This window comes from Toxorhynchites rutilus, chromosome 1 (assembly GCF_029784135.1).
Source record: "Toxorhynchites rutilus septentrionalis strain SRP chromosome 1, ASM2978413v1, whole genome shotgun sequence".
Taxonomy (NCBI): domain Eukaryota; kingdom Metazoa; phylum Arthropoda; class Insecta; order Diptera; family Culicidae; genus Toxorhynchites; species Toxorhynchites rutilus.
The window spans coordinates 149,019,897-149,041,431 of NC_073744.1; the positions used below are offsets into that span (position 1 = coordinate 149,019,897).

Sequence of the window (21,535 nt, forward strand, 5' to 3'; positions counted from 1 at the left end):
TGATATTTTGCATAGGGTGTTTTTTCAAGGTAGTGAATATTTTTTATGAGGTAACTTTTTGAAATTCGAGATGACAATTTCCATTGGCACCCTAATATACACAGTGTTGCGTTCCTGGAATGATAATTCACAATCATCTCTGCGGTAGTTACACTTTTTAGCTACGTGATTAATCAATGAATAATATCAACACGTAAGAACACGTCGGACGTATATGAACTAAACAAGAATCACGAATTCCAACAATAATAATAAGGGTTAGGTAGGATAAATGGATTACCTGCGAATCTTTGAGACACTTGTTTTGAGAAAACAACACAATAATGATTCATGCCACCCATTATTGGGCTGTAAAAAAAACGCCGTTTTGAAAACAAACATTACAGGTACTTATAGACAACTGAAGTTGTTTTGATCAAATTCAAATCGAACACGATATATAAGCAAGGGTCGACTTCGAATTATGCACTTATTCCGAGACAACAGACATAACAGTCAGAACAAAATCGGAACAACACCGAAACCGAAATCGGCTGTGATACCCTGAATCATACGAAAACTTCCGAACGCAGAAATGGACTGGAGCACCACCGTAAGGCAAATTCCTCACATCTACGACACCATCTTCGGGGCGCTTCCGATGGTAGATCGGCTCACAGTATCGGCAGTTTGCTCCCAATGGAATACGGCTATCAACCACTCCCGGAAACTTATGCAGAACCTGGCGTTGCGCGTTCTGCGCACTGTTAACAACAAGCAGGAGATAATCGGCATCGAGGAGGTGGAAAACAGTCAGCGCTTGTACAACAAACTTCTCATCGCTCCCAACGCAGAGGAGCGCATCGATTGGGAAGATCTGAGCACAGTATTGCAGCGTTTGAACAACCGATGCCCCATTCGATGGGTTAAAATAGACGGATCCAGGAATATTCTCGCTACATCCCCTCTGGCGTTGATGGGATTTGGACAAATATTCAGCAACTTGCAACACCTGGAGTTGAACTGTCGTAGCATGACCTACGTGTTGGACTCGCGAACAGTGGATTCCTTCTCGAACTTCCCACAGCTTAAACGCTTAGTGCTGTTCGAAGGACATGGAGGAATGCTGAAGTCTGTCCAGCGGCACTGTCGTCATCTTAGAAAACTAGTACTGATCAAATTTGTCCTGACCAAACCGCTCCGGGAATTGCTGAATTTCCCCGAGCTGACCGAACTGGTTATAGACATGCTGGATGTTTACGTGGATCCAAGAATAGTGGGAGAACCGCAGCAGGGACCGCGATCTGCGCTCGCGCTACCCAAGCTTACCGAAATGACCGTGCTGTTGAATGGTAGCCTGAGGGAAGATGTTGCGACGAATATGCTGCAAATGACACTAGCTGCTCCATCGTTAAAAATTGGTCGTATGACCGAGGTGATCAGTGACCACGTACGAATCGAGGCCGGTGCTAAGGCAAAGTTTTACCGAAGTGGTCGGGAGGCCCTGCTGATGGCGAACTGCCAGTCGGAGTTTACTGCAGAATAATTGTTAAGTGGAATTGCTTACCTGAAACTTATTTAGAATGATAATGTTGATATATTTACTTTGAAATTCGTGAATTAGAAAATAAATACTGTTTATATTAAACAAAAAATCTTATTATTTCCATAGTACGTGCTGTATATAATTCATTTCAGTTATAGATCAAATCATATTCCAGAGTATTCTGGATGCATATTCATATGTCGATATTTATCACATCGATGAGAATTTGAATTCTTTTAATATAAACACGTTAAGCCCCTTTTTTGTGCTTTCCATTCAGCGCACATCAAGAACGTTTGCACAATATCAGTGTCGGTCTAAGTGCCCAAAGGCGTTTAGTCGCTGTCTCCCTCTACCGACTCTACTATATCATTTCATTCTTCCCAGTCGAATTGTCATCATTGCATTTTGAAGTGACTTCCCCCAAAACGAATTCGTACCTCTCTCTGTACCATGTATCATTATGCATGCATCGATGTTTGACTTCAACGTGGTTTGACATACGCTACAGGAGAGCTTGAATTTTTTGTATCGTACAGGAAAATTACTCACACATATAAAATAGCGTACAGTGTGTGTGCGCTATCTTGCACGCTATTTACTAATACTAACGCGAGGACCTTTATAGCATACTTGATAAATGTCTAAGTTCGTTAGTTTCAGTTCACGATGGGTAGACAATAAACCGTCCATTGATGGGGTACCTACTTTTTTGCATCAGACATCAAGTTTTCGTTCCTCTTTATATGGACGTAAAATGAGATTGCGTACGCGGGTATAAAATTAGTGTCAGTGGGAAATGGCAGTGTGGATGATGGAATGTCAGTTGAATGAAGAGGCAGATTTGTATTCATTAGCCGCGTCAGTTAAAATAACCACTGACTGGGCTGGTTCACCAGTCATCCTCGCTAGTCAACGCTAGTCTATTCATTTTCTAGTCAAGTCACTTTTTGTTGACGGCGACTGCCGAAGCAGTTCTAGTCGATGCGAAGCTACTGAGTCGGTCTTCATTTTTCACCTTCGAAGATTTCGGGCCCTGTCAACAGCTGCCTCCAAAAAAAGCCATCCCTTTGACTTGCGTTCAACATTTTTATAAAACAAGATATTTACGTATGTACTGTTATGAACTCAATATTTTGAATTGAATTTAAAAAAAATGGATGGGTTTTATCTATGATATAACCGCAAGGTTGACGTGGGACTACCGTAGCTTAGCAATCTAAAATCCTTCAGTCGGAACAAAAATACCCCCGACTTGCAAGTATCTGTAATGCCAATTTCCTCACGCTCCATGGATTTGAAGGCTGTGTTAGGGAAACGCATTTCAGTCGGAACAAAAATGCCCCCGACTTGCATGAATTTGCAAAGCCGATTTCCTCCAGGCACCTTAGTCTTGAAATCTCTGTTAGGGAACATATTTTGGTGGGAACAAAAACTCCCCCTGCTTTCATGTATTTGCGATGCCGATTTCTCCAACACTGCTTGGTTTTGAAGTCTGTGTTAGGGAACACATTTCGGTAAGAACGAAAACCCCCCCTACTTTCATGTATTTGCAATGTCGATTTCTCCAAAGTTGCTTAGTGTTGATGGCTGTGTTGGGGAAACCGTAAATCGGACCAATCGAAACGAGGCAGTTAGGATGTTTAGATGACGCTTAACATTTTACAGTTATCATATTGTTTATCTAATGAAAAATAACATTTTATTAATTTCAATAGACGCGAATATTTCTCCCTATCAATTGATGCAAACATCTTTTCGATCCAGTAAGAAATGTTCGAGTTATAAGTATTCGGAATCTTTCATTTTTTCCTGCATGTTCTGTGTTTAGGTTTTCATTTTACCCTCCATATATTTCGGTTAGACGTAGTCCCACGTCAAAAAACTGGAAATTCTATATATTAGGCTGTCAAAAAAGTCCTGCGGTATTTTTTTTTTAATTTTCATTTGTTCATAAAATTAGTTACAATCATCTGTTTTAAGTCAAATAAGCGCCGTTTTGTTCGATGTCTTGTTCCCAACGAGATGCCAACTTCATAATACCCCTGATATAGAAGCTCGCTTCCTTATTGGCAAAAAAAACTCGGATAGCCAATTTTCACAGGCCTCTTTTGTGGCTAACTTCTGACTACCTAGCTCGTTCGCCATGGACAAAAACAGGTGGTAGTCACTTGGTGCAAGGTCCAGACTATACGGCGGATGCAAAAGAACCTCCCATCCGAGCTCCCGGAGCTTCTGGCGCGTCACCAAAGAAGTGTGTGGCCTGGCGTTGTCCTGATGGAAGACAATGCGGCCTCTGTTTATCAAAGATGGCCTCTTCTTCATGAGTGCTACCTTCAAGCGGTCCAGTTGTTGGCAGTACAGGTCCGAATTGAGCATTTGGCCATAGGGAAGCAGCTCATAATAGATTATTCCTTGACAATCCCACCAAACACACAGCAGAACCTTCCTGGCCGTTAATGAGGGCTTGGCCACCGTCTGAGCCGCTTCAGCGGGCTTCGACCACGACCGTTTGCGCTTCATGTTGTCGTAAGTGACCCACTTTTCATCGCCAGTCACCATCCGCCTCAGAAACGGGTCGATTTTGTTGCGATTCAGCAGCGATTCACATGCGTCGATACGGTCAAAGATGTTTTTTTGCGTCAACGTGTGTGGCACCCATACATCGAGCTTCTTTGTGAATCCAAGCTTCTTCAAATGGTTAATAACGGTTTGATGACTTATCCCCAGCTCTTGGCCGATGCTACGGCTGCTACTATGCCGGTCTTTCTCGGCTAATTCAGCGATTTTGTCGCAATTTTCGACGACAGGCCTTCCGGAGCGTGGCGCATCTTCGACGACCTCTACACCAGAACGAAAACGTTGAAACCATCGTTGTGCGGTGGAAATGGAAACTGTATCGGGTCCATAAACTGCACAAATTTTATTGGCAGCTTGAGATGCATTTTTGCCTTTGTCATAGTAGTACTGTAAAATATGTCGGATTTTCTCTTTATTTTGCTCCATATTTGCGACACTATAACTCACGAACGACTTAACCAAACAAAACACTGCCAAGGACTATATTATAGCGCGCAAAAATAGCTATAGTATGACTCGATACAATGAATACAACTAGAACTACGCGCTTACAACGACACCTCGCGGAAATACCGCAGGACTTTTTTGATAGCCTAATATTTGCAGAAAATCTGTAATTCTGTATATACAGATTCTGTATCTGAAATTTGGTGAAAAATCAGTAAAATACAGAATATTTTGACGTAGGGCTACGTCTTTCATTTCTATACCGGGGTGTAAAATCAAAGTTTCGAAAACGAAAGCGTTACGCCGGAGACCGAGATTTTGAGCGTGAATAGCTCCTAAACAACTGAACGAAATGGTATGATAAACACTTCATTCGAAAGATAAAATGTCTACGCGTTCTATACTTGTTACTTTTTGATCCGAAAACTTGTTTCAATAGTCTTAAAATTGCTTTCAAAACAGGCTATTGAAATCACCAATCGGTATATAAGCGAGCGCCGCTCGGAAATCCACTCAGTTCTAATTGAACAGCGATTGGAGCATGTTGTCGCTGTTGTGGTGAAGCTCTTCGTTTATCATGAAAGCGCGGATGAACGGTGTCACCAAGAGCCTGTTTGGTCACCTTAGGCCAGAAGGGAATCCATCAGGAGGAGAGTGATGCCACATACGGTTCCCCGGGAAGACATCGCTACACACACATACACGCGCGGAATTCTTTCCGTTTGGATGCCATTCAGCATCGAGAAAGTTCCGGAAAGATCTAATCATTTCTGGAAAATAATCTGCCAGTTCCTCTGGGAATTTAAAAATACATTCATGTGAAAGAGTTTATTTCAATGTTTTCTATCCATGTAGCACTGTGACCAAATATTTTTCAATCAAGTACTATTAACAGGGGGTTATCGAGTTACTATTAACCACTGGTGGGCTTCCAGTATCGAGGAAAGTGTGGAAATATCTAATCGTTACTGAAAATAATCTGCCAGTTCCTCTGGGACTTTAAAAATACATTCATGTGAAAGAGTTTATTTGAATGTATTTTCTGTATGTATTTGAATGAATTTTCTATCCATGTAACACTGTGACCAAATACATTTGGTTTTGTGATTTTTCAATCAATCGCAATTAACAGGATAGCTTCTGAAGATTATTCTTCCCCATCAGTAGGATATTTCCCTATCCAATATTGTATGCGCCCGCAATCGATTATTGCTCAGTCGCCGAAAGTTCCGACCTCAGAGTTCATTCCCCTCTAGTTTGCCTTCCCAATTGCCATCGTAAACCACACCTTCTCTCGATTCAATCACACACAAAAAGCATACTTAAGCGATATTCTGGTGGTGAGACACATTCATTTTTCGTGAGGACATCGACAAGACAACATCGTTGCCTAACGTGCTGGAGGAGGTGGACGGCGAAGGATCGACACATACACGCGCAGAATTCTATTTGTTTGGATGTCATTCAGCATCGAGAAAGTTCCGGAAAGATCTAATCATTGCTGGAAATTAATCTGCCAGTTCCTCTGGGAATTTAAAAATACATTCATGTGAAAGAGTTTATTTGAATGTTTTCTATCCATGTAACACTGTGACCAAATATTTTTCAATCAAGTACTATTAACAGGTGGTTATCGAGTTAGTATTAACCACTGGTGGGCTTCCAGTATCGAGGAAAATGTGGAAATATCTAATCGTTGCTGGAAAATAATCTGCCAGTTCCCCTTGGAATTGAAAATTACATTCAAGCGAAAGAGTTTATTTTAATGTTTTCTATCCATAAAATATCCATATAATACATTTGGGTTTGTGATTTGTCAATCAAGTACAGTTAGCAGGTTAGCTTCTGAAGATTATTTTTCAGAACAAGGTTTTTGGTATCCTATATTGGATGCATAAAACCTTGTGCCTCCAACGTAACGCTCTCGTTTTCGAAGTCCCTCAAATATTCATTTATTCATTCATTCAGAATGGATTTAGATTCAACTTCAAACAAATGATCTCTAAATCAACGATAGTCCTACGTCACCCTTGCGGTTATACCATAGATATAACCCACTTCCTGTTTTTTATGTGTGACAACCCTGCTCGAGCGTAAGTGCGGTGCTGGTGTGCGTGAATACTTGCATTGCGTGAAACTGGTGTATGTTAGGAGTAAGCAAAGTGTTGTAGAATCCACCATAGGTGTGCTAAATATTTTGTATCGAACAACATTTCGTGAATTAAATTAATTTCATTGGATAAATTGGACAAGAAGTTCCTGCTACGAAGAAACAATTCGTGAGCCCGTTAATTCTTGAATTTATTTCTTTAATTTTTTAGGATTTTATAAAGAGTACACCCAAACTACCGTTGGCATAAAACATGTCATCTTTGGCAGAAATGATGCCATTTAGTGTGCTAGAGAGTCAAATGCGCAAATAATGAGCTGTTTTAAAAGCTTAAAAATGGTTTGTATGTATGCGTGCAGACATCTCTTTCTGTTTTCTTTTCTCATTTCATTTGGGATTGTGCCAAAAAAAAAGTCCATACGACGCGTCAATGGGGATCGAACCAAGGCCAGCTGGAATGCAAAGCTATTTTACACGACCACGCTATCCACATGGCTAATGATGCTTCAGCAGTTGTTCAGAAAATATGTGATAATATTGCACCTGATTATAAAATGAAGTTGGGAAGTGTTTTCTAAGAGTAAAAAAGGAGCGCAATCTATCTCAGTCTGGGCCTTGTATGCGGCAAAGTATGCGGAAAACTTATTAGTCTTTTGTTTCGCTCGCTCGTATTAATCTTATATTGCTGTACCATGTATATTATACAAATGCTTACCAGTATTTGTGAGTCATGACATTTTCTGTTATGTTATGTCTCATTTAATGTCATAAATCGGGATGACAAAACATGAGCTAAAAATCAATCTTGGGTGTACGCAGGATGAATAACGGAATATATCACCGGATCGATTGGTTTTGGAGGAGTTCCCTCGGTTACCTTGTCAGGTTCTCAATGTTTTTCTCCGCCGTCGCGATTCGGGTTTTATAAAGAATACGCGTGATGAATAATGGAATATATGACCGGTCCGGGTGATTTCAGAGGAGTTCTCTCGATTACTTTCTCAGGTTTCCCACAGTTAACTCTCCGCCGTCGCATCTGAATTTATATAAAAATACGTGCTTTAGTAAATAGAATATGAATATAGATGCTCCAATAAAATTTAGAGAGTTTCCGTTTCAGGATACCTAAAGAAAATCTACGCGTCAGTGACACGATTTTCGAATTTTCGTTTCGTCGAGTGTTCAATAATTCGCGATTAAATAATCACATCACTTACCTCAGTGAATCCTGATTTCTACTTTTCCCCATTAACAACTATTCTTTCCATGATAATCGCTAGGGAACCACGTTATAGAGGCGACCCTTCTGGCCTTCGGGCTGCGAATAGCATACTAACATTCCTTCCCCTCCCCTGGTGACTAAGGACGTGGCCGTTGTCGTTATCGACTATTCAAAACTCGAATCACCGAAACTTGCACAATGAGAATGATTTGCTAATCTCAAGCGTCATTCGGTGTGTTCTTTGTGCAATTTCACTGGTTCAGGTCAATCAAAGAGAGTGACTACGAATTGTACAGTCTACCAAGGCTCAAGCTCTTCCAATCACTCATTTTTCCTTTGTATCGAGCGGAACTTTTGCGTGTGATATCAGCATTAGGAGAGAATGTTGTCTCCCCGCTAGATGGATTGAGACTGTGATTTGATTGGTTGATTTGTTCTATTATAGAGGCTTTCGCATAAAAAAAAAGTCGTGAAAAAGACCCACCAACCAACGGAAGGTCCTGGGATAGAATCCATTTAGAATACGGAGATCCCCATACTGTGATTTGAAATCGCGAATGACCTATTTATATCAAAAAAGATGAAAACGGGAAAAACTTAAATCTACGATAGTAAGATAGTCAAAAAAAAAAGGTTTCCATGCAAATTTTGATAATACATCGAAAATTCAGGGGAAGACTGATCTCAAAATGCCCTCGATCTCTGGTCTAAGTCGTGGGGATCTTTGAGGGTGAGCTCTCAATGCCTCTTTTTGCTGGCTAGCTCGAGCTTGAAACACAGAGGCTCAAGTTTAGCTTATTCTACATCCACGTAAAAAATTAGGAAAACAGTTCACAATTTACTATTCACACATTAGCTTTTCTGTTTTTCAAATTTCATCGAATTACGTTCTGTGAATGTGAGGGGTGTCGCTTTGACCCCGGCCGGCAAGAGTCGAGCTAGGGAGTGTTTTACACAGTTGGTCACTAGCTGAGTAGCTAAGCTGCTACATAAAGCTTTCTTAAAGACAAAAATGCTTTCTCTCATTAAGATCAATCAATCAATGGGGCTGTAACAACGTACTGTGATCTTCATATATACATTGAATTGGCTTGGGGTATATTGCATGTGGCTTATCTCTCACGTGTAACTCCTGTATGTACGGTTGTCTAACATGTCAAATAGATTGAATAAACATTATTTGATCCACATTGTGTCGAAAATCAAACCTCAGCACTTGTTTTAAGAGCACAAAATCTTATCTGAATTTTCAATAACAAATGTTCCCATCACGCATTCTGTTCGATCACCTAAATTCAGAAAACCTTATGTCTACAATACAAATCTTCGAATCGCTCCCCCACACGGATTTACTGTTCGAATCTCCCGCTGACGGTTTTCCGAGCGCATTATGTCCAGCACGTAATCCGAACCGAACGTCGTCCGTAGCCATCCATCCCTTATCTGACAGCTCCTGTTCGTCTGTGCATGCTTCCTTCAGAAATAAATTTTCTTCGGTTCTAATACTGAAAGCAAATTTGCCTTGTCCTCCGAAGAAATGCGGTGCACATAAACTACTTCATCATCCTGTTGTCACCCCCTCATCCCCCACTCTCGGTCTATCACCGTCTTATGTAGCCAAGAACGATCCACTTCCGGCTCTATCAAGTCGGCCATGCGAAAGCGAATAGTACTGACAACCGACCGATTCCGGATATTTGAACTTCATTCACCACCCAAGCGCTTCCCGGTGGTCCCGACAGTGCCCGCCTTGGAGCTATCCTGCTGCTGCTGCTCAAGGAAAACATTTTTCTATGCAAATTGTTGGCTCTCGCTGGCTGACATTCTACCGAGCTGGTGCTCTGTGGATGCTATCAGAAGTTAACCTGGGGATGCTCAGAGCAGCCTCCCACACGGCGTGGCCACAGTTTACTCCATATTAAACTGTCAACTCTAGGGCACCAAGCTCCTTGGAAGGCTTCTTGGCTACCACAGAGGAAATACATAGACACACACACATACAGCACTCCTTCTCAGCCCAAAGGGAATTCCGGAAGGACCAAGAAAAACAACCGATCGGAAGAGCGAATGCTGCAGAATTTCGAATGAGATGCATACATGCTACAGTGCTAGTATTACTGCTGCCATATGCATATGCGGTTGTTTGAAAATGAATTTGTCATACTTACAGTTTGTTGCAAAGGATTTGTGTCCATCCTTGCGACGACAAGTGACAAGTTGTTCTCGAACTCTCACTTTCTGCCTGGGACCTGGGACCTGGTTTGGCTCATAAACTGCTCGGGGTGTACGGGGAAATGCGCTTTCTCGAGGCGACAGCAAGGGCCGGACAAGTGCCAGGACCGGAGGACAAACGTTTGCTCATGTCAATCATATTCCGAGCTGCTACACATGTGCTACTGGCCGGTTCCACTTCTCGGACGAGGATTTGTCGGCTTACGGACCGGACTCTTGCATTTTCCAGCAACGGCAGCAGCATGAACAGAGACATAAGGGAGAGAGAGAGTGAATATTCCAACAAACAGTTCCTTCGCTTCGATTTGATGAAATTAAATCTTGTAATCGGACTTCGGAAGCAATTTACTAGGATTATAAATCGGAAAGGAATCAACTGTGGATATTTATTGAATCGAGGAATATTCAGTTGCGTGAATGCACATTTTCTGTCATTGCCGATGTTGATTAGGTTCTCATATTTCGCCCTGAGAAAATGAATTAAATGAGACCATAATAATATTGCAGTGGAACGAAAGCTTCCTGCCTTTTTTCCATCAACATCATTTCGTACAAATTTTTTTTTTGACAAAGTAATGTCTTCCGGCTTGCAATGGTTATATTTCAACTTTACGCTTCTTAAAAATACTATCAAGGCAGATAGAACTGAACGATTGAGTGTTTGATTATCGAGATTTGTGTTCATTGCACAACATAGGAGTAAGGTAAATGATTTTGGTTTATACAGTCGAAAATATGATCATGGTTTGTCCACTTTATTTGAATGCTCTAATTCAGCGCACCTCAGGTATTCAAATGATTCAAAACATATAACTAGTACTGTGATTCGCTGAACTGGGTGCGATATATTACGCATTAGGGATCATTGAAACATTGCCCATCGACCATTATTTTATTTATTCAGACAGTCTCAGCTCAATAGAGGCAATCCGCTCAATGAAAGTTGATAAACGCTCATCTTATTTCCTAACACGAATAAGACAACTATTGAGTGTTTTGGTCGAAAAATTATTCAAGATTACCTTAGCATGGGTTCCCTCTCAATGCTCGATTCCGGGGAATGAGAAAGCGGACTCGCTAGCTAAGGTGGGCGCTTTAGAAGGCACACTTTTTGAAAGGCAAATTGCTTATAATGAATTTTTCCACATTCCTCGTCAGTATACGCTCGTAAGTTGGCAGCGCATGTGGAGTGAAGATGAGTTCGGTCGTTGGTTACACACGATTATCCCTAAGGTCTCGACGAGTGCATGGTTCAAGGGATTGAATGTAGGTCGTGATTTCATTCGCGTGATATCTCGGCTTATGTCCAATCACTACAACCTAAACGCGCATCTCTATCGCATTGGGCTCGCAGCGAACAATCTTTGTGATTGTGGCGATGGCTACCACGACATCGAGCATGTTGTCTGGTCGTGTATCCGGTTCCATGCTGCTCGCTCTCAGCTCTCTAGAGCACTGAGAGCACAAGGCAGACAATCGGATATCCCCGTCCGGGATATCTTAGGTAGCCGGGATCCTGATCTTCTGCTTCATCTATACCTGTTCCTCAGAAACGCCGATGTCAACGTTTAATGATGTTTCCTTCGTTGTGTCCCCGTTTCATATCCCTCCTATCCGATCGATAAACTTTTACTTAGTCGCGGCAATACATACACATACTCTTTACAGATGCACGGGCCGAAGGTTGTGCAGTCCACTGATTATTCAACAAGAGCCAAAGGTTGTACCGCTCATGACAACTCTACACGAGCTGATGATTGCGCCGGCTAGTGACCATTCTATCCTGGATTCCTCGAGTCGAGAAAGACGCACCACGCTAGATATGGGGTACAGACTAGGAGGGCGTTGCTGATTAATGGTCAGCTGCATCCCAATAGGAAGTATCGCGTGTCGGGCACACGTACAGAGCTTCGAAGACTGCGACATACCAATTATGAGAACACTTGTAATACTAACCTCGAGTCAACCGCGAGTAATCGGTTACATATTACTAACATAGTCTAAGCAAACATTGTCAAAATATTGAACTCCCGGCCCCGTTAGGCTGACGCCATATGAGCCTTAATAAAATATATATTTTGGTAAAAAAAAATATATAACTAGATTGTCTTTTTAATGATTTACAGTAGTTTTATAGTATATTTTTACAGATTCACATGTTTTAAACGATTATAAAATCCACCTTCTATTGGTGTCAATGCGCCTCTCATTCGAGCTAACTTTTAATCAATCACCAGATGATTATTTGGCACGTATTCAGACCTTTTGTGGATTATAACACTTACAAATATTGTAAACATCATGCTGGCACACCATTTATATAAGACTCGCTAACCCGGCAAACTTCGTCCCGCCCATTTACTTGATTAATTCTCGAGTAATGCAGAAATTTGTGTTTCATTTGTATGGCAGCCACCCCTAAGAGAGGGGGGAGGGGTATCTAACCACCATAGAAACATTCATTGCACCCTAAAGTTTCCATATGCCTAATTTGGTTTAATTAGCTTGATTAATTCTCGGGTAATGCAAAAATTTGTGTTTCATTTGTACGGCAGCCCCCTCTAAGAGAGGGGGGAGGGGTATCTAACCACCATAGAAACATTCATTGCACCCTAAAGTTTCCATATGCCTAATTTGGTTTAATTAGCTTGATTAATTCTCGGGTAATGCAAAAATTTGTGTTTCATTTGTACGGCAGCCCCCTCTAAGAGAGGGGGAAGGAGTATCTTAACACCATAGAAACATTTATTGCATCCTAAAACCTCCACATGCCAAATTTGGTTTCATTTGCTTGATTAATTCTCGAGTAATGCAGAAATTTGTGTTTCATTTGTATGGCAGCCCCCCCTTTAAGTGGGGGAAGGCCTGTCTAACCATTATAGAAACATTTATTGCACCCTAAAACTTTCACATGCCAACTTTGGTTTCGTTTGATTTATTAATTTCCGAGTAATGCAAAAAATTGTGTTTCATTTGTATGGCAGCCCCCTCTAAGAGAGGGGGAAGGAGTATCTTATCACCATAGAAACATTTATTGCATCCTAAAACCTCCACATGCCAAATTTGGTTTCATTTGCATGATTAATTCTCGAGTAATGCAGAAATTTGTGTTTCATTTGTATGGCAGCCCCCCCTTTAAGTGGGGGAAGGACTGTCTAACCATCATAGAAACATTTATTGCACCCTAAAACTTTCACATGCCAACTTTGGTTTCGTTTGCTTGGTTAATTTCCGAGTAATGCAGAAATTTGTGTTTCATTTGTATGGCAGCCCCCCCTTAGAGAGGGGGGAGGGGTCTCAAAATATCACGAAAACCTTCCCCGGCCCCAAAAACCCCTACATACCAATTTTCATGTCGATCGGTTCAGTAGTTTCCGAGTCTATAAGAATCAGACAGACAGACAGACATCACTCCATTTTTATATATATAGAAGATTTACGTAGACGGATTTCACGCCAACTCGACCAGATGTTGGCATGGCCCTTTCAGAACTCAATAAACTTTCAGGGCGTGAAGACCTTACCCAATTAAGCAACTTGGCATACTTAGTTTTCCGAAAATTTTAGGATAAAGGACTAAATATTTTTGACCATTTTTTAATTTCAGATTTTGATGAAATGACAGATAAATGGTACATAAAAATTTGCCCTACAACATTTCCATGCATCGCAACTTGTGCATATTGAAGGCAAAAAAGTTTTTCTGACAAAAACTTTTTCAACAAATTTTATAATTTTTTTTTTTTTTGTGTACAGTTATAGAAAAAATCAATAACTAGTAGAAATGGATTGATGGTGACCCTTGTATGCTAAAGTACAGTTTTCAGCTTGTTTTGTAGTCTCGTACAATATGTTTCAATTCAGAGAGCAACGACAGCTCTCAAACAATAGCCATCTGCCAAAAATCTCTTGATCGGTCGGTGACTCTTAATCTAAATTTAAAAAATATCTAAATCTACAACAACTATTCGATACCTGATGTTTTTCCCTCTATTTTTTGTAGATGTAGAAAAATAACAAAACTAGGCAATTCAATTTGCTTATGGTCTGCTCTTTGAAACAAGCTATATAAATTAAATTTACCTATTATTTGTAGTACACGGCATGCCGTTAGTTGAAAAAAGACATGGTGGTCCTAAACCGACCCTTCGTGTTTGCTATATGTGTGGGCGTTTGTGTTTGCGTGTTGACCAGTGTTTGCCAAATGATCCAATCACTGAAAAAAAACGCTTTCGTTCGTTCAAATATGATCATACACAAACCATTTCCCCCAGCGGCATTCTTCTGTTGTTACGTGCAAATCACGACACAAAAGAGAACGAGACAACTCTGCATCGGTTCGCACTTCATGATACATCGATTTATTTTCTTCTTTGCCTCTAACATATGCATATCGACCTCTCCATGCATCATGAAACTACAGGATCGTACGGACTACGCAAAGCGAATGATTCATATTCAGCTAATGTAGCAGATCCTGATTTTTAAGTCTCAGAGAGTGCAAACTATATGATTATTTAGCTCGATAGAGGCTAAGGGAAGGGTAGACAGATCATATTTTCCATTTTTAACGCCGCTATCCTTTGAAATATGTACATTCATATAGACCGCATAGTTTTAATAGCAACACCGCTCTCTTTTCCTATTTGTTGCTCTCCGCAAATGGTGACCGAATGATGACGTAATTATTCTTGTATCATTTATTGCTTTGCACATGTTGTGCAGTTGGTTTCGCTATAGTAGAGCGGGACGATAAATGAGGTTCAAACTTGTATGCAGGCTTCGAAAATGGTTTGCGATGTTTGCTACAGCTCGAATATGCAAACAACAGTCTTCATTCCTCTCTTGGTTTAATCATTTAGTGTAACACAAGTGATTACTGTCATTCATACGAGTATCTGAATGATCCTCTCATATTTGGTTATATATTCGTGAGAGGTTACTTGAATGACACATTGTGTATCATTCGATTTTGATCAAAATCCAAACACTGGTGTTGACCGTTGAACGGTGAGCGTTGTCGTAGCGTTTGTTTCCGGTTCCATTTCGGTTTCCGTTTCCGTTTCCGTTTCCGTTTCCGTTTCCGTTTCGGTTTCCGTTTCCGTTTCCGTTTCCGTTTCCGTTTCCGTTTCCGTTTCCGTTTCCGTTTCCGTTTTCGTTTCCGTTTCCGTTTTCGTTTTCGTTTTCGTTTCCGTTTCCGTTTCCGTTTCCGTTTCCGTTTCCGTTTCCGTTTCCGTTTCCGTTTCCGTTTCCGTTTCCGTTTCCGTTTCCGTTTCCGTTTCCGTTTCCGTTTCCGTTTCCGTTTCCGTTTCCGTTTCCGTTTCCGTTTCCGTTTCCGTTTCCGTTTCCGTTTCCGTTTCCGTTTCCGTTTCCGTTTCCGTTTCCGTTTCCGTTTCCGTTTCCGTTTCCGTTTCCGTTTCCGTTTCCGTTTCCGTTTCCGTTTCCGTTTCCGTTTCCGTTTCCGTTTCCGTTTCCGTTTCCGTTTCCGTTTCCGTTTCCGTTTCCGTTTCCGTTTCCGTTTCCGTTTCCGTTTCCGTTTCCGTTTCCGTTTCCGTTTCCGTTTCCGTTTCCGTTTCCGTTTCCGTTTCCGTTTCCGTTTCCGTTTCCGTTTCCGTTTCCGTTTCCGTTTCCGTTTCCGTTTCCGTTTCCGTTTCCGTTTCCGTTTCCGTTTCCGTTTCCGTTTCCGTTTCCGTTTCCGTTTCCGTTTCCGTGGCATCAGAATACGATATTCGACATTCTTTTCTCCCAATACCCTTATCATAGGCGGTATCCATTATTGTTGGTCATTATCATTATTAACAAACCGGAAGTCAAAACAAAGTTAATTTCCTTTTCGCTCGTCTGTTACTTTCATCCGTTACCTGTATAATTAGGGGTGTATGTTATTTCGGGGCAATTGGGAGTACAGTCACTGAAAAAAAAACGAAGACCGGTTCAGAACCTTGGGAAGGTCGATGTAGGACCACCATTTTTGAAGGTGTCGAAAAATGAGACTTCCGTTTTGACCTCTAATTTCCTCATTTTTAACAAGCATGAACCACACCGACCAGTATAAAACATAGTTTACTAGTTGGCCGAAGTAGCCAAAAAAAGAGAATTTTATGTGGTGAATGACCGTTGCAATTTAGGGGGTCGGATCAGGAACACCTTACCCTAAATAAAGGTTCTCTGTGTTGAGTGTGTTGAGGTGAACACTTTTGAAATGTCCAAGAAAAGGCAACATTCTGAAGAAAACCTAAATTATGAATGGATCAATATGATGACAATAAACTCAAGCAATGAGAAATACAATATCTACTTGAAAATTCGATTTTTTTCATTCAACAATGGACAAACCATGATCGTAATTTCTCTTTTAGGAAAATCGTTAAAAAATATAAAAAATTGAATAATTTCAACGCCTTATGGTAGTATTAGCAACTAGAGACTTGAGGCTTTTCAACAAACCCAAACTCGTATTGATTATATGTGATTTTCATGAAGAAAAATCGATTTGCATTTACTACACCCAAAGTTAATTTTTAGCACATGTTCTGGCATCCCGATTTAATACATTAAATGAGCTGAAAGATAACATAAAATGTTCTACTCCCCAATACATGTATATCATTTGTCAAATATGTATGCTAGAGCCAATATGAGGGAGCGAAACAGGAGACACATTTAAATGAAAGCATATGAAAGCTCTTCGTATAGCCAAATACACGGATATATTCTCGTTCATGTTCTTCTTTATCGTCTTAGAAAACACCTTCCAACTTCATTTTATGATGAGGTGTAATATTATCACGCTTCTATACAACAGCGCTGGCAGCTATATGGATAACGTGGTCGTGTAAAATAGCTTTACATTCCAGCCGGCCTTGGTTCGATCCTCATTGACGTCGTATGGACTTTTTTTTTGCACAATCCCAAATTAAAAGAGAAAAGAAAACAGAAAGAGATGTCTGCTCGCATACATACAAACCGTTTTTAAGCTTTTAAAATAGCTCTTTTTTTGCGCATTTGACTCTCATGCAGAGGAAGTGGCATCTTTTCTGCCAAAGATGACATGTTTTCTGCCAGCGCTAGTTTGGGTGTAGTTGCGCGAAAACACCCTAAATCGGACAAACCAAGATCATTTACCCTATAACAACTCCGAAAAATGTTAACAAATCCGATCGAATTCAGGTCGCGGATGTTTACATAACCATAAATTATGCATTCTTGAAATTCGGCTAAAACGATAACGGCACTAGCGATGGAGTTATAGTTCCAACAGCCCCTTTGAAATGTTGAAATGTTGCTCCTAGATCAAAATTGTTACATTGTTACAGCTGAATACCTGAATATATAAGCAAGGGGCTGTGATGTAATAAAATTAAGTTTACTGTTGTTAAATGTTTACTTTAATGTCAAAAATTGAACCCTCCCTCCATAAGAATATGCATAATAACATTTCGCGAAATTCTTCAAAAAACAGGCGTTCATAACGATAATACAGTGCAGGAAATGCCCCTAGTTTGGAGTTTTCACAAGAATCGATAGTTACCGCCATCCTCCCTATCCTAATTACCTCGCACAAAGATTTATCGTATGAGATTACATTGCATCATCACCAGCCACACAAATTGGTAAAAACAAAGTCATTTGGATATTCTATGATATTTTTTATAATCATTCATAAAGTGCCATTTTTCATATTCTTATGATCAAATAGTCTACGTAAAGTCACAACGGACCAAATGACAGCTTTTTAATGATTTTCAGACCCACCTCATGGTAGAAGATCTGTATTTTTTTCTATTTATTTCAATTTTTACTATTCTCCCTCCACATACATCACCATGAAAGATCCTCCTAGATAGGAATACAGCTCGATGTAGACCAACGATACTCAACCTTTTTTCAAAGGTGCCACAAACACTTGTTATTCATCGTGTCAAAGGGCGCAAAAAAATTAAGAAGGGTGGGGCTCATGACTCGTCCGCATTGTCACGTATGGCTTCATATTTATAACCCTCGAGGTACAAACATTATAGACATTCAAAAATGAAAACCTTTAGTACAGACATTTGGTAGTTCTGACGAAGGCCAATGAATGAACACTTTCTCTACGTGAGAAGCGCGACCGTTACGCGAAACAAAGGTTCTATAATCCAAAACATTTGAAATTACTCAGTTCATTCGTCTCTTTCATTGAAAAAAGCCATTGTGGAAAACTAAACTAAACTTTCGGCCTTAAGAAAAGCCATTTTGTAACCTCGCTGCCGTCTGGTCGCTAGACAGATGAATCGTGAATGTTGTAAAATCGTGAATAGCTTGTTTACAATAAATAAATCGAAAACAGGCGGAGCATACATTGCAAAATTTCACTCTCCACATTGCCTGTAGAATGAACGCTGCACTTGATTCGCAGTGGTATATGAATATTATAACTCACCGATGCACAAATAGAAGCTTTTTGCCAGCACGGATAGGTGAGCACACAATATATGGGAACATGGAAATGCTTTCCATTTTCGTTAACTTAAACGTTTACGGATTAGAGAATCATAATGTTAGCATATCAAACAAATCTCAGAGAATTTCCAATTCGATTGATGTTTCCTTATTTTAAATGGCACCAACGTTCCTAGAGGAACTTCGCCGTCTCAACGTAGTATTACTTGCCTCATTTTTAAATGTACTTAGTTGAGATTTCTATGTAAAATAACACGCCTCAAATGCAATCTGAGTTGCAAACTCTAGAATACGCGTAACTTCTCTGACGAAAAATTCCCCCGACCAGAACGGGAATCGAACCCGAACCCCCGCCATGTAAGGTTTGACATTAACCACTCGACCACGGGAGCACATTAATGTGCCAATCATCAAAACTAATTAGTAGCGAAAGTGGTGATTAACATTAACTTTATTAAATCGTGACCCCTTTTCTGATCTAAAACCCTTTATGAAAGACGTAGTCTTAACTGTTAAATAACCATCGGCCGAAGAGTGCTCGCAAATCTTGAAAAAACGCTCTGCGCTGCTTAGACGAACTGCAAAGTAAAAAAACAACCTTGAACTAAAAATTTTTATTATTCGGAAAAGTGCTTGAAAATTACCTAATGGTTGTCTCTTTCTCGGTCAAAATAGACATAAAACACATCAATTGAATTTTCCAACACTTTTTTCACAAACTGAACTGTGAAAAAAACCAATCACTTCGAATCAATTCGGTACCTGAAAACCAAATAAAAAACACGAAGTGGGTTATATCTGTGATATAACCGCAAGGTAGACGTAGGGCCACCGTTGGCTCGGTTATCATTTATTTGAAATTGCATTTGAGTTAATTTTTAATGAATATTTTGAAATATTGCTGAAAGTTTTTTCTTGTTAGTGTGTGGGTGTATGAGTATAAGTATGGAACATAAAATTCAACTCTTTCGAACTTGTTGGTGGTCCAGAACCGAACCGCTGGAATTTGAGTGGCCTTGTAAAAACAACTGAAGATGTTTGATACATGATTCATTTTTGTTTTCGTGAGAATAACACGAGATTTTTCATGATTACTCCATACGCAGAATAGAAACTGAGGGCGCCACTTCACGGTGAAAACGAAATAAAGTCTATAACCTTGCATAAAATTCATTTCGTTTTTACCGTGATGTGGCAATTTTTCATGACTGTTCCATGCGAAAGCAGAACAGAAACTGATGCTATTGGATTGCATCACGGGAACACCAAGTCGAATGCGAAAAAGTGTGCGAATATTCCTTCGCTCGGACGCATCACACGCAAACAATTTTTCACGACTGTTTCATGCGAAAGCAGAACAGAAACTGATGCGAGTAAAAGTATTCACGCCTTGCATGTGTCCGCTATGGTTTCCCAAACACTAATGCAAGCGATCAAAAGAAATCACAGCTTGAATGTATTCGCTGTGACGATTTCTCCAGGTGCCTAGATTTTGCGTCCGTGTTCGGGAACACATTGCGGTCACCAATCATCATCAATAAACTAGATTGTTATGATTTCAATAGCTTGCTTTCAAAGCAATTTTTAAGCTATTGAAACGATTTTTTGGACCAATAAGTGACAGTTATATAACTCGTTGACATTTCTCGCGTAACTTTTGAAAAGGTCCTATGTAACAAATGTAAACAAATCGAGTTAATGGATGCACGCTATTAGTTTTCAATCATTGAATGTATTACAAAAACAACGGTTCACGTATCTATCTTCTTCATCTTTTTATCGCCGATACAAAAAATATCCAATGTACAGATTCGGATTTTATGCGCCCGGCTGTTACTTCGGACGCCTCTTTTCTCCGACGCCCGAAACGTCCGAAGTAACAAAGCAGTCAAAACAATACGAAGTCGTACTTCGGTCGTTTTGAGTTTTTGTTTCTTACATGTGTTGTTACCAATATTAGTGCAATTCGACGAGTGATAACAATAATAATCTGCCTTTAGAATGAAAAGCTGTTATTTGGATTGTTGTTTAGTAATTAGTTTCAAATTCTTATCGTGCAACGTAATAAAGGGTGTGTCACATCAAATTGCATCACGGAAAAAACGCTGTAGAAATTTAATGTTTAGGATTTATATCTTCAGCTTTCGCTTATAATCAGATAAGAGTGTATTGATCACGTTGGCCATGCTTCACTGTCAATTTTTCGTAAATTTGGAAAAATGTCGTCGAACGAAAAAGAGCGTCGTGAATTAATCCTGTGCACTCATTTCGAGAATCCGGAGTTGTCACATCGGGACATCGGTAAGATGCTGGGAATCGTCCAATCCACGGTCAGCAGAGTACTAAAAAGATACCTCGAGAACCTAACCATCGACCGGAAGGTGAAGAACGGCAAAAATGGATGCTCCGTCAGTGAAAAAGATCACAAGCGCGTAGTTAAGCAGTTTAGACGTGATCCGAGAAGTTCGGTCCGGGATGTCGCCAATAAGCTGAATTTGTCAAGTTCATTCGTCCAGCGGACCAAGCAGCGGGAGGGCCTGCATACATACAAGGTTCAGAAGGCTCCTAACCGCGACGAAAGGCAAAACATGTTGGGGAAGACGCGAGCCCGGAAGCTGTACACCGAAATGCTGACGAAGCCGCATTGCCTGGTAATGGATGACGAAACCTACGTCAAAGCGGACTTTCGTCAGCTGCCGGGCCTGTTGTTCTTCTCCGCAGAGGACAAATTCAGCGTTCCGGAGGAGATTCGCAAGCAGAAACTATCCAAGTTTGCCAGAAAGTACATGGTGTGGCAAGCGATCTGCCCTTGCGGAAAGCGGAGCGCCCCCTTCGTGATGACCGGCACGGTAAACGGGCAGGTTTACCTTAAGGAGTGCCTACAGAAGCGCTTACTACCACTATTGAAGCAGCACGAGGGCCCGACCATCTTCTGGCCGGATCTCGCTTCGTGCCACTATTCAAAGGACGTGTTGGA

General features: G+C 40.6%; 1 protein-coding gene across 1 annotated transcript; it reads left to right on the plus strand.

Moving 5' to 3' along the window:
• The first annotated feature begins 545 nt into the window (after positions 1–545).
• LOC129761505 (uncharacterized) lies at positions 546–1,525 on the plus strand. Its single transcript, XM_055759227.1, has one exon. The coding sequence runs from the start codon at positions 575–577 to the stop codon at positions 1,523–1,525; it is 951 nt and encodes a 316-aa protein (XP_055615202.1). The 5' UTR covers positions 546–574.
• The last annotated feature ends 20,010 nt before the right edge of the window (positions 1,526–21,535 follow it).